Raw genomic sequence first — 14464 nt, forward strand, 5'->3', positions numbered from 1 at the left:
CATCAGATCCAAGCTACAGTCCATGGACCAAGACTTCAGGAGATGATCCAAGAGATGGTTACTCAGAAGCAGGATACAATTCCAGGGACTAGGAGTTCAGGAGACGATCTAGGAGATGGTTCCTCTGACCCTGGATGCAGTCCAGGAATCGAGAATTCAGGATAGGATCTCGGAGATGGTTCTTCAGACCCGGGATACCATCTGGGATCCATGGATCTCGGAGATGGTACAACACATCCAGGTTACAGTCCAGGAACCTACAGAACCTCAACGGCAGACCAGGCGGACGAAGTTATCTTGAACTCAACGGATGAAGGCTGCAACAGGTCTATCAGCTGCAATCGTCGGTTCCCTTGCCATTGGAATGAGTTGATTGATTTGTGAAGGACCGCGTGCTTCTTGGAGTGCAACATCAAGTACACGTTAAACAAACACATGCACAGGCGTTCTTCAGAACATAGACCATCGTCCTTGACCTCGAGGGATCGCCACCATGACGACGACAGTCCAGGAACTAGGAGTTCAGCATAGGATCTCGGAGATGGTTCCTCAGATCCTGGATAGGGTCCAGGGACCAACATTTCAGGCGAGGACCCAAGAGATGGTTAATCAGATGCAGAATACAGTCCAGGAACCAAGAGTCCAGGATATGATCTAGGAGATGGTCGGTCAGATCCAGGACACCATCCAGGAGTTCAGGATAGGATCTAGGAGATGGTTGATCAGACCCAGGACACCATCCAGGAGTTCAGGATAGGATCTAGGAGATGGTTGGTCAGATCTAGGAGACCATCCAGGAGTTCAGGATAGGATCTAGGAGATGGTTGGTCAGATCCAGGATACCATCCAGGAGTTCAGGATAGGATCTAGGAGATGGTTGATCAGATCCAGGACACCATCCAGGAGTTCAGGATAGGATCTAGGAGATGGTTGGTCAGATCCAGGACACCATCCAGGAGTTCAGGATAGGATCTAGGAGATGGTTGGTCAGATCCAGGACACCATCCAGGATCCATGAGTCAACAGCCACGGAAAGGGTAGTTGCGTGGTTTTCATTTCCACCTGGGACAGGGGAGGCATCGAAGGTAGGTGACCAGCCAGCAGCCATCAGCTACCTTCTTGTTCTCATTTTGACTGAGTCTCTAGCCTCCTGGCTTTCCCGTGTCCAGTGCTGCCCCCCTCCTGCCCCCCCCCCCCCCCCCCACCACTCCACCGAGAAGCTAGAACAGAAAATGGAATGACAAAACCAAGCAAAACAAAAACCCCCCTGAAACACAAGACTCTGACTTGGGGGATAAACCGTGCATTAGCATTTGGTCTGCAGGCACTGTTTGAACGCTGATGGTCTCTGGGAGAGGGGACACCCTCGAGCGAGTTTGCCTTCTCCATTCTTGCACTGGACGGTTCTGGTCTGCCAGCCAATGTCACAGGTTCTGGAGCAGGTCAACCAAGGTCCCGTCATCCACTTGGGGAAGTGGGATTTGGCCGTGGCCAGGGCGCCGATGGCGTTGTCGCTGGCCGGCGGCTCCGGCTTCTTCGGCACGAAGTAGCTGTAGCGGACGTCCAGGGGCTTGCCCGGGTCGGTGGCCAGGATCAGAATGACCAGGGGCTCCGCCAGCGGCCCGTGGCCCATGGAGTGCACCTCGTCGCCCCGCTGGCTCCAGCCGCTGTAGTTGAACACCGTGCCGTTCATCTCGATGACCGTCTCCGAGGTGGAGATCATGTACTTGCCGTTGAACAGGTAGTCGCCGTTCTTCCTCTTGGCCGCCAGGTAGGCGGTGAACCGCTGCTGGCCCTTGGGCTTGTGCTGCCTCACCTTGATGTGCACCGCCCCGGCCGGGATCCTCGTCACCTCTCTGTAGCCGACACTGCGGGGAGACAGAGACAAACGACATCAGCAATGCTCGCTTCAGAGACACAGCGGCGGAAACGGGCACTTCGGCCCACCGAGTCCGGAACCGACAAGCGATCCTAACACACTAACACACACTAGCACACACTAACACACACTAACACACACTAACACACACTATCACACACTAACACACACTAACACACACTAACACACACTAACACACACTAACACACACTAACACACACTAACACACACTAACACACACTAACACACACTAACACACACTCACACACACTCTCACACACTAACACACACTATCTCACACTCTCACTCTCACACACACGACAATTTACACTTATGCCAAGCCAATTAACCTACAAACCCGTACGTCTTTGCAGTGTGGGATGAAACCGGGGCACCCGGAGAAAACCCACGCGGTCATGGGGAGAACGTACAAACTCCGTGCAGACAGCACCCTTAGTTGGGATCGGACCAGGGTCTCTGCAAGCGGTGTAAGGCAGCAATAGACAATAGACAATAGGTGCAGGAGGAGGCCATTCGGCCCTTCGAGCCGGCACCGCCATTCAATGTGATCATGGCTGATCATTCACAATCAGTACCCCGTTCCTGCCTTCCTCCCAACTGGCAGCAACTCTACCGCTGTGCCACCGTATGGAATGCGAAGACCAATGCTGGCTAGCTTTACCTTACACTAAACATTATTCTCCCATCATGTATCTGTGCATTATAAATGGCTCAATTGTAATCACACATTGTCTTCCACGTAACAAAAGCTTTTCACTGTACCTCGGTACACGTGACAATAAACGTAACTAACGAACTATGCAGCCTCACAGCGCCAGAGACCCCGGTTCGATCCTGGCCACGGGTGCTGTCTGTACGGAGTTTGTACGTTCTCCCTGTGACGGCGTGGGTTTTCTCCTGGAGCTCTGGTTTCCTCCCACCCTCCAAAGACGAACAGGATTGTAGGTTAATTGGCTTCGGTTAAATTGTAAATTGTCCCTAGTTTGTGTCGGATGATGTTCGTGTGCGGGGATCGCTGGTCGGCGCGGACTTGGTGGGTTGAAGGGCCTGTTTACCTCTGAACTAAACTAAACCATTAGGTAGCAAAACCATCAACAATAGGCCATGCACAGATAATGAATGGGTTGTGTTTTGCCCAAATATCCATGTTAGTCGAAAAATCCCTGAAAATCGCTCTCCACCGTCTATTCTGGTGTACACCCTAAACTGTAGACTTTACAGTTACAGCGTAGATGCAGGCCCTTCGGCCCACCGAGTCCGTTCCGACCAGCCCCGACCACCCCGTACACTAGTGCCATCCCACACACGAGGGACAATTTACAATTAGCGGAAGCCAATTAACCCTACAAACCTGAGAGAAACACAGAGTGCTGGAGTAACTCAGTGGATCAGGCTGCATCTCTGGAGAAAAGGGATGGGTGACGTTTCGGGTGGGTAAAGCCCTTCTTCAGACTGCTTTCTGCACAACCTACAAACCTGTAGGTCTATGGAGCGTGGGAGGAAACTGGAGCACCCGGAGAAAACCCACGTGGTCCCAGGGAGGACATACAAACTCTGTACAGACAGCACCCATGGTCAGGTAGTCAGCCATATCCATTTCGCCTTATTAGCTCCGGAGACCCGGGTTCGATCCTGACCTCGGGCGTTGTCTCTGTCTGCGTGTGGAGTTTGCACGTTCTCCCTGTGACAGCGTGGGTCTCCTCTGGGTCCTCTGGTTTCCTCCCACGTCGGGTTTGTAGGACAATTGGGCCCTCTGTAAATTGCCCCTGGTGTGTGTAGGGAGGGAGTGGATGAGAGATTGGGAACAGCAAAGACCTAGTGTGAACGGATGATGGATGGATGGTCGGCACGGACTCATAGAAACATAGAAACATAGACAATAGGTGCAGGAGTAGGCCATTCGGCCCTTCGAGCCTGCACCGCCATTCAATATGATCATGGCTGATCATCCAGCTCAGTAACCTGTACCTGCCTTCTCTCCATACCTCCTGATCCCTTTAGCCACAAGGGCCACATCTAACTCCCTCTTAAATATAGCCAATGAACTGGCCTCAACTACCTTCTGTGGTAGAGAATTCCACAGACTCACCACTCTCTGTGTGAAGAAATGTTTTCTCATCTCGGTCCTAAAAGGCATCCCCCTTATCCTTAAGCTGTGACCCCTGGTTCTGGACTTTCCCAACATCGGGAACAATCTTCCCGCATCTAGCCTCTCCAACCCCTTAAGAATTTTATATGTTTCTATAAGATCCCCCCTCAGTCTTGTAAATTCCAGCGAGTATAAGCCTAGTCTATCCAGTCTTTCTTCATATGAAAGTCCTGCCATCCCAGGGATCAATCTGGTGAACCTTCTCTGTACTCCCTCTAAGGCTAGAATGTCTTTCCTCAGTTTAGGAGACCAAAACTGTACACAATACTCCAGGTGCGGTCTCACCAAGGCCCTGTGACGGGCCGAAAGGCATGATCCCGGCCTGTATCTTTCAAGCAATCAAAATTCAATCAATGTGGAAGAACAGCCAGCTTTTCGAAGATTTGGTGATGTACAGATCTTGCTATTTGCAATATGTGGAAACAAACTATAATATTGCAGTAATTCATATCATAATCTGTTTACGATGATTTTACATGCATTGCCTTGAACAAATACTGGTACCCATGGCAACATCAGGCCACGAGCTGGAAAATAAGCCCGGCAATCCAACTGTGCAAAATCCTTCAAGCTTCAAGCAAGAGATATGTTCACTCATTTAAAAAGAATGTATTAATACCGCTGCTGGAATATTGAATAAGCAGTTTCACAGAAACATAGAAAATAGGTGCAGGAGGAGGCCATTTGGCGCTTCGAGCCAGCACCGCCACTCATTGTGATCATGGCTGATTGTCCACAATCAGTGACCCGTGCCTGCCTTCTCCCCATACCCCTTGATTCCACTAGCCCCTGGAGCTCTAACTAACTCTCTTTTAAATTCACCCAGTGATTTGGCCTCCACTGCCTTCTGTGGCAGAGAATTCCACAAATTCACAACTCTCTGGGTGAAAACGTTTATTCTCACCTCAGTTTTAAATGGCCTCCCCTTTATTCTTAGACTGTGTGGCCCCTGGTTCTGAACTCCCCCAACATAAAGCAGTTTCACATTTAATTCACAGCCATGATTTTTTTTTAGATTTAGAGATACAGCACAGAAACAGGCCCTTCGGCCCACCGGGTCCGCGCCGCCCAGCGATCCCCGCACATTAACACTATCCTACACCCACTAGGGACAATTTTTACATTTACCCAGCCAATTAACCTACAAACTGTTGTGATATTGCTGGGACTACTTTGTGTATCCCAAGGACTACTTTGTTTGCATGTGCAGGAATGCGCATATAAGAGGTTGGTGTGATTGGGTGGTCACTCTGGATCCAGATGACCACGGAATAAACAGCCTGGAGTTGAGCTCCAGCATTGTAACCTTTTATACACGTGTACTTGTGGTCCGTCCAGAGTCACTAAAGGTACAACAGGTACCGGACCACGAAGTACAACACAAACCTGTACGTCTTTGGAGTGTGGGAGGAAACCGAAGATCTCGGAGAAAACCCACGCAGGTCACGGGGACAACGTACAAACTCCGTACAGACGGCGCCCGTAGTCAGGATCGAACCTGAGTCTCCGACGCTGCATTCGCTGTAAGGCAGCAACTCTACCGCCGAGCCACCATGCCGCGGTCACATCAAAGGTACAGTTTATAGATTGCTTTCTCTAGAGGCTGGGTGGCAAGGTGGCACAGCGGTAGAGTTGGTGCCTTACGGCGCCAGAGACCTGGGTTCGATCCCGACTACGGGTGCTGTCTGTACGGAGTTTGTACGTTCTCCCCGTGACCTGCGTGGGTTTACTCCGAGATCTTCAGTTTCCTCCCGCACTCCAAAGACGTACAGGTCTGTTGGTTAATTGGCTTGGTGTAAATGTAAATTGTTCCCAGTGAGTAATAGTATGCGGGGATCGCTGGTCGGTGCGGACTCGGTGGGCCTGTTTCCGCGATGTATCTCCAAACTGAACGAAACTAAACACGAGGAACTGCAGATGCTGGGAACTTATAGACAATAGACAATAGGTGCAGGAGTAGGCCATTCGGCCCTTCGAGCCAGCACCGCCATTCAATGTGATCATGGCTGATCATTCTCAATCAGTACCCCCGTTCCTGCCTTCTCCCCATACCCCCTGACTCCGCTATCCTTCAGGGCCCTATCTAGCTCTCTCTTGAATGCAATCAGAGAATTGGCCTCCACTGCCTTCTGAGGCAGAGAATTCCACAGATTCACAACTCTCTGACTGAAAACGTCCTAGCCTGCTCAAATTCTCCCGAATGCTCAGGCCCTCGAGTCCTGTGAACCTTTTTGTAAAACCAGCATCTGCAGTTCCTTTGGTCTTCAATAAAATCTAACACATCGCGTAACTTCCACACTGTCTTCTGCATTTACAAGTTAGCTTTCATCGGTTTGTGCCCAAGAACAGCCAGGCCCCTCTGTTCATGGAGACACAACCTCACTGGAGACCCTCAGACTATCTTTACTCAGACATAACCTTGCACTAAACGTTATTCCCTTCATCACGTATCTGTACACTCTGGATGGCTTGATTGTAATCTTGCATAGACCTTTCGCTGACTGGTTAGCACATGACCAAAGCTTTTCATTGTACCTCGCTCGGTACACGTGACAATACTAAACTAAACTAGATGTTGGTACGTTGAGGAAGGAACTGCAGATGCTGGTTTAAACCAAAGATGCCGGAGTAACTCAGGGGGACAGGCAGCATCTCTGGAGAGAAGGAATGTGTGATGTTTCGGGTCGAGACTCTTCTTCACATGGTCTGAAGAAGGGTCTCAATCCGAAACGTCATCTAAACCTTGCACGATAATAAACAAAACAAACCTTAAAGCTGACCCTTAAAGCTGACCCTTAAAGCTGAACCTTAAAGCTGAACCTTAAAGCTGAACCTTAAAGCTGAACCTTAAAGCTGACCCTTAAAGCTGAACCTTAAAGCTGAACCTTAAAGCTGACCCTTAAAGCTGACCCTTAAAGCTGAACCTTAAAGCTGAACCTTAAAGCTGACCCTTAAAGCTGACCCTTAAAGCTGACCCTTAAAGCTGAACCTTAAAGCTGACCCTTAAAGCTAACCCCTAAAGCTAACCCTTAAAGCCAACCCTTAAAGCCAACCCTTAAAGCCAACCCTTAAAGCCAAAGCTAAACCTTAAAGCTAACCCTTAAAGCTAAAGCTAAACCTTAAAGCTAACCCTTAAAGCTAAAGCTAACCCTTAAAGCTAAACCGACATCCATATGCACTGTCCCAGAGCTGGGTGTCAAGACCTTAAACTCAAGTCTTATACCGACCGGGAGGTTGCTTGGCTGACTGCACTGCACGCACACACGCTCTGTTTATTAAACAGCTGGAAACACTTGATGTTTGAACGTTTCACTGGCCCAACACACGTCTGTGCGCGATGCCCATGCCAGTTTGCGCATCTGGATCGCGTGCTTGTGCACGGTATTTCCAGCAGCGTTAGAAAGACCTCCATTCAACAGCGGGAGATTATCATCTCTGTGCTTATGTTTTCGAAGCCCCTTAATTGTCGAGCGGGTGGATCTCACAATGACCTCTCTGGAGCAGCGCCGGACCGCCTTTGAGGACTTGGTGGCCCCGGTATTTGTGTGTCCTGTCACTGGAAATCCCATGGAGTAGCTTCAGGCAGCTTGGCTGTCGCTGATCGGAGGCCAGTATGCAACCCAGTGCCATTTATTTTTTCATCGCATTCTGTGGCGTGCTGGAATTTCCTTCACTGTAACTTGCAGGAACCGTAGGTTGTATAAACCTCTGCACTGGCCAAGATACATCAAAGCAAACTTGCCCAGGCCCTTAAGGGCTTAACCATTTGATGACCAGTCGTTCTTTTCCAAATACCCTGCAAACCTGCACTGTGGAGCCATAGAGTGATACCAGCGTGGAAACAGGCCCTTCGGCCCAAGTTGCCCACACTGACCAACATGCCCCATCCGCACTAGCGTGTAGGCTTTTAGTTTTGTTTAGTTTAGAAGCATAGAAAAATAGGTGCAGGGGTAGGCAATTCAGCCCTTCGAGCCAGCACCGCCATTCAATGTGATCACGGCTGATCATCTAAAATCAGTACCCCTTTCCTGCATTCCCCCATATCCCTTGATTCCTAAGAGCCAAATCTATCTCTCTCTTGAATACATCCAGCGAATTGGCCTCCACTGCCTTCTGTGGCAGAGAAAGCCACAACTCTCTGGGTGAAGAGAGTTTAGTTTAGTGTAGAGATACAGCGCGGAAACAGGACCTTCGGCCCATCGAGACCGCACAGACCAGCAATCCCCGCACACGAACACTACCCTGCACACATTTGGGACAATTTTACATTCATACCAAGCCAATTAACCTACAAACCTGTGCGTCCTTGGAGCGTGGGAGGAAACCGAAGACCTCGGAGAAAACCCACGCAGGTCACGGGGAGAACGTGCAAACTCCGTACAGACAGCACATTCTTTTTGCATCCATTACACGTTCATTCCATGATCAACGATGCATTGGGTGGCACAGCGGTAGAGTTGCTGCCTTGCAGCGCCAGAGACCCGGGTTCCATCCTGACTATGGGTGCTGTGTGTACAGAGTTTGTATTTTGTCCCTGTGACCGCATGGGTTTTCTCCGCATGAGGTGCTCTGGTTTCCTCCCACACTGAATACGTACAGATTCGTAGGCTAATTGGCTTTGGCAAACATTGTAAATTGTCCCCAGTGTGTGTGTAGGATAGTGTTAGTGTGCGATCATCGCCGGTCGGAGTGGATTCGGTGGACCTGTTTCTCTAAACTAAACTAAAATCTCTATCTTTCCACAACTATAATCAGGGATAAGTTAGTTCCCATGAGCGAAACTGAAGGAAATTCCAATGTTGAAATGAAAGTTTAGAAAAAACAAACTTTTGTCTGTTTCAGACAGGGTTCTGCACCAGGGGTAGGGTTTAGTTTAATTTAGTTTAGTTGAGCGATACAGCGTGAAAACAGGCCCTTCAGCCCACTGAGTCCGCACCGACCGGCGATCCACGCACATTAACACTATTCTGCACTAGGGACAATTTTTACATTTTTTGACACCAAGCCAATTAACCTACAAACCGGCACGTCTTTGGAGTGTGGGAGGAAACCGAAGATCTCGGAGAAAACCCATGCAGGTCACGGGGAGAACGTACAAACTCCGTTACAGACAGCGCCCGTAGTTGGGATCGAACCCGGGTCTCTGGAGCTGGGAACGCTGTAAGGCAGCAACTCTTTAGTCAGAGGGTGTTGAATCTGTGGAATTATTTGCCACGGAATGCTGTGGAGGCCAGGTCAGTGGATATTTTTAAGGCAGAGATAGATAGATTCTTGATTAGTACGGGTGTCAGAAGTTATGGGGAGAAGGCCGGAGAATGGGGTTAGGAGGGAGAGATAGATCAGCCATGATTGAATGGCAGAGTAGACTCGATAGACAATAGACAATAGACAATAGATTCAGGAGGAGGCCATTCGGCCCTTCGAGCCAGCACCGCCATTCAATGTGATCATGGCTGATCATTCTCAATCAGTACCCCGTTCCTGCCTTATCCCCATATCCCCTGACTCCGCTATCTTTAAGAGCTCTATCTAGCTCTCTCTTGAATGCATTCAGAGAATTGGCCTCCACTACCTTCTGAGGCAGAGAATTCCACAGATTCACAACTCTCTGACTGAAGAAGTTTTTCCTCACCTCAGTTCTAAATGGCCTACCCCTTATTCTTAAACTGTGGCCCCTTGTTCTGGATTCCCCCAACATTGGGAACATGTTTCCTGCCTTTAACGTGTCCAACCACTTAATAATCTTATATGTTTCGATAAGATCCCCTCTCATCCTTCTAAATTCCAGTGTATACAAGCCTAGTCGCTCCAGTCTTTCAACATATGACAGTCCCGCCATTCCGGGAATTGACCTAGTAAACCTACGCTGCACGCCCTCAATAGCAAGAATATCCTCCCTCAAATTTGGAGACCAAAACTGCACACAGTACTCCAGGTGCGGTCTCACTAGGGCCCTGTACAACTGCAGAAGGACCTCTTTGCTCCTATACTCAACTCCCCTTGTTATGAAGGCCAACATTCCATTGGCTTTCTTCACTGCCTGCTGTACCTGCATGCTTCCTTTCAGTGACTGATGCACTAGGACACCCAGATCTCGTTGTACGTCCCCTTTTCCTAACTTGACACCGATGGGCCGAATAGCCTAATTCTACTCCTATCACTAATGACTTTATGGCCTACCGCAGTGACACCTGGGTAGATCTGTCGATGGTGGCCGGCTGGGGATTAATGTAGTTTATGGAGCAGCTCCACAACACAACTGATAACGTGGACCTGCGTCGTTACGACCCGTGTGAGCCAGCGTCACACCTCGGCCGCACCTTCAACTAAGTGAACGAAAAGCCTCTTGTGTAAACCATCAAAAGGCCGAGGCAATGGGAAACCGCAGGGAGACAGGGCTGTAAATAGTTGGAGACTGTTGTGGCAAACGGCCTTTCCTCTCTTCCCGACAAATTATCGGTCATTAACGTGCATTTCTGAACTGCCTGCCTGCTAAGTACCCACCTCCCTGCACTTCTGGGGATATCTGAGCCCTGCTTCAGTTCTTACTTGGTGAGAATCAGGGGAGTCCAGAACCAGGGGCCACAGTTTAAGAATAAGGGGTAGGCCATTTAGAACGGAGATGGCGAAAGCCTTTTTCAGTCAGAGAGTTGTAAATCTGTGGAATTCTCTGCCTCAGAAGGCAGTGGAAGCCAATTCTCTGAATGCATTCAAGAGAGAGCTAGATAGAGCTCTTAAGGATAGTGGAGTCAGGGGGTATGGGGAGAAGGCAGGAACGGGGTACTGATTGAGAATGATCAGCCATGATCACATTGAATGGCGGTGCTGGCTCGAAGGGCCGAATGGCCTACTCCTGCACCTATTGTCTATTGTCTATTATCTCTAAATGAAAGTAAAATCTATATCCTAAATGGCAGCTAAGATTAGGCAGCTGAAATCCCCAGGTGTTTGGTACAAAATGATAGTCAGAACGATTATTGCAAATAAACGGGAATAATATTACAATTCCCTGCATTGCCATTCCTGCCCCCACAAAATATGAACTGTCAACAGTGAGCTCATACAGTCAATGGAGATGATGTTAATACTTTGAGGGCTTTGGGTGTGAGCAGTGGCTCAAATTCAGACGTGGGAGGAGCAGAATTAGGCCATTCGACCCATCAAGTCTACTCTGCCTTTCAATCATGGCTGATCTATCTCAATAGACAATAGGTGCAGGAGGAGGCCATTCGGCCCTTCGAGCCAGCACCGCCATTCAATGTGATCATGGCCGATCATTCTCAATCAGTACCCCGTTCCTGCCTTCTCCCCGTACCCCCTGACTCTGCTACCCTTAAGATCTCTCTATCTAGCTCTCTCTTGCCATGTCTCAGCCCCATTCTCCTGCCTTCTCCCTGTAACCCCTGACACCCGTACTAATAAAGAACCTTTCTATCTCCACCTTAGAAATACCCACTGACTTGGGCTCCACAGCGGTCTGCGGCAATGAACTCCACAGATTCACCACCCTCTGACTAAAGAAATTCCTCCTCATCTCCTTCCTAAAGGACCGCCCTTTAATTCCGAGGCTGTGACCTCGGGTCCTGGACTCTCCCACTAGTGGAACCATCCTCTCCACATCCACTCTATCCAGGCCGCTCACTATTTGAGAACGTTGTGTTGGAGAATTGCAGGTATTTGCTGTTTATCCGATAGATGCCTTAATAAATACCACGCGCCACATATCTACATTTATTGCTTCATGGCTCAGAAAGGAACCATTCAGCATGTTGAGTTTATACTAATTCACAGAGCAATTCCATCTCCCACTCGGGAGGCTTGTATACACTGGAATTTAGAAGGATGAGAGGGGATCTTATCGAAACGTATAAGATTATTAAGGGGTTGGACACGTTAGAGGCAGGAAACATGTTCCCAATGTTGGGGGAGTCCAGAACCAGGGGCCACAGTTTAAGAATAAGGGGTAGGCCATTTAGAACGGAGATGAGGAAAAACGTTTTCAGTCAGAGAGTTGAATCTGTGGAGGCCAATTCTCTGAATGCATTCAAGAGAGAGTTAGATAGAGCTCTTAAGGATAGCGGAGTCAGGAGGTATGGGGAGAAGGCAGGGACGGGGTACTGATTGAGAATGATCAGCCATGATCACATTGAATGGTGGTGCTGGCTCGAAGGGCTGAATGGCCTCCTCCTGCACCTATTGTCTATTGTCACTCATATTCCCTGTCACCTACACTACCCCCCCCCCCCCCCCCCCCCAGTGTTATTGTAGCTGTGTAGATTAGATGGACACAAAATGCTGGAGTAACTCAGAAGGACAGGCGGCATCTCTGGTGAAAAGGGATGGGTGACGTTTCAGGTCGAGACCCTTCTTCAGACTGAGAGTCGGGGAGAGGGAGTTCATAAGATCAGAAGTGATAGGGGAAGAATTCGGCCCATCAAGTCTACTCCGCCATACAATCATGGCTGATCTATCTCTCAATCAAGAATCTATCTATCTCTGCTTTAAAAATATCCACTGACTTGGCCTCCACAGCAAAGAATTCCACAGATTCACCACCCTCTGACTAAATCCTCCTCATCTCCTTCCTCAAGGAACGTCCTCTAATTCTGAGGCTGTGACCTCCGCTCCTAGACTCTCCCACTAGTGGAAACATCCTCTCCGAATCGACTCTATCCAGGCCTTTCGCTGCTCGGTAAGTTGGAAGGGATTCGACAAGGGAATTCTAGAGATATGGGAGGGCAAGGTGTGAGGACGACAGATCAAAGCAGACAAGACAATAGGTGCAGGAGGAGGCCATTCTGCCCTTCGAGCCTGTACGCACCACCATTCAATGTGATCATGGCTGATCATTCTCAATCAGTACCCCGTTCCTGCCTTCTCCCCATACCCCCTGACTCCGCTATCCTTAAGAGCTCTATCCAGCTCTCTCTTGAATGCATTCAGAGAATTGGCCTCCACTGCCTTCTGAGGCAGAGAATTCCACAGATTCACAACTCTCTGACTGAAGAAGTTTTTCCACACCTCAGTTCTAAATGGCCTTCCCCTTATTCTTAAACTGTGGCCCCTTGTTCTGGACTCCCCCAACATTGGGAACATGTTTCCTGCCTCTAACGTGTCCAACCCCTTAATAATCTTATACGTTTCGATAAGATCCCCTCTCATCCTTCTAAATTCCAGTGTATACATAGTTTGCTCCATTACTTGAAGAGATGCTTCATAATTGCAAGGGTAGACACAAAATGCCGGAGTAACTCAGCGGGACAGGCAGCATCTCGGGAGAGAAGGAATCGGCGACGTTCCGGGTCGGGACCCGTCTTCAGACTGATGCTTGATAATCGCAATACATGGTGCAGCAACTTTAGCGATTAGCAAGCACAACAAATACAGACGATGGTAAGGAGATGTAAGAATGGTTCATTGTTGGCCGAGGGGAAGGAGGCGAAGAGATTAGATTGGATCAGGTTACCTCCTCTTGGTGAAACTCCGCGAGACTTTCACACACGTGCTGCTATCACCGCCGCACACTCCGCACTTGTCGTGCTGCTGCTTGGAGCCGATGATCCCATCGCATCCCGTCCGAACGCAACGACCGCGCACACACACCGAGTTGCTGTAGGGCTGGCACTCCGTACCGTCTGTCACCTGGGGATGACAACAAAGTGAACGAATGAACGAACGAACGAACGAGGTATGCAAAGGGCCGCCACGTAAAGGGCGCCGACAAAGTTACAAGCATCCAATTTTAACACGAACCATTTTTAACACGCTCTGGAAAGACACAGGGCCGGCACGGTGGCGCAGCGGTAGAGTTGCTGCCTCGCAGCGCCGCAGAACCAGGTTCGATCCCGACTACGGGCGCCGTCTGCACGGAGTTTGTGTGTTCCCCCCGTGACCTGCGTGGGTTTTTCTCAGAGATCTTCTGTTCCCTCCCACGCTCCAAAGACGCACAGGTTTGTCAGTTAATTGGCTTGGTATAAATGTAAGTTGTCCCGAGTGTGTGTAGGGTAGTGTTAGTGTGCAGGGATCGCTGGTCGGCGTGGTCTCGGTGGGCCGAAGGGCCTGCGTCTCTAAACTAAACTACACGAAACCTCTAATCTTCCTCCATTGCCAGAGTGAGGCCATTCGCAAACTGGAGGAACAACACTTCATCTTCCACTTGGGTAGATTACAACATTGAATTCTCAAATTTTAGGCAACTTCTACATACACCTCCCTCCTCTCTCTCCTCTCTCCCCTCCCGCCCTCCCCTCCCTCCCTCCCCCCCTCCCTCCCCCCCCCCACACCTCCCTCCCCCCCCCCACACCTCCCTCCCCCCCCCCCTCCTCCTCCACTTTCCTCCAATTTTACCAAAATCAATTAACCTACAAATCTATATGTCTTTGGAGTGTGGGAGGAAACCGGAGCACCTGGAGAAA

At 49.6% G+C, this 14464-nt stretch overlaps 1 protein-coding gene across 1 annotated transcript in view; it reads right to left on the reverse strand.

Moving 5' to 3' along the window:
• Positions 1-1216: 1216 nt before the first annotated feature.
• Positions 1217-14464, reverse strand: part of adamts5 (ADAM metallopeptidase with thrombospondin type 1 motif, 5 (aggrecanase-2)) — a 40158-nt gene continuing 26910 nt past the window's right edge. The window contains exons 6-7 of the mRNA XM_078409731.1: positions 13516-13691; positions 1217-1868 (exon numbers count right to left, since the gene is read on the reverse strand). Of these exons, the coding sequence (XP_078265857.1) occupies positions 1307-1868; positions 13516-13691 (738 nt within the window). The 3' untranslated portion in view covers positions 1217-1306. The remainder of the gene's footprint in view (positions 1869-13515; positions 13692-14464) is intronic.

The sequence above is a fragment of the Rhinoraja longicauda genome, chromosome 12, assembly GCF_053455715.1.
Source record: "Rhinoraja longicauda isolate Sanriku21f chromosome 12, sRhiLon1.1, whole genome shotgun sequence".
Lineage (NCBI taxonomy): Eukaryota > Metazoa > Chordata > Chondrichthyes > Rajiformes > Arhynchobatidae > Rhinoraja > Rhinoraja longicauda.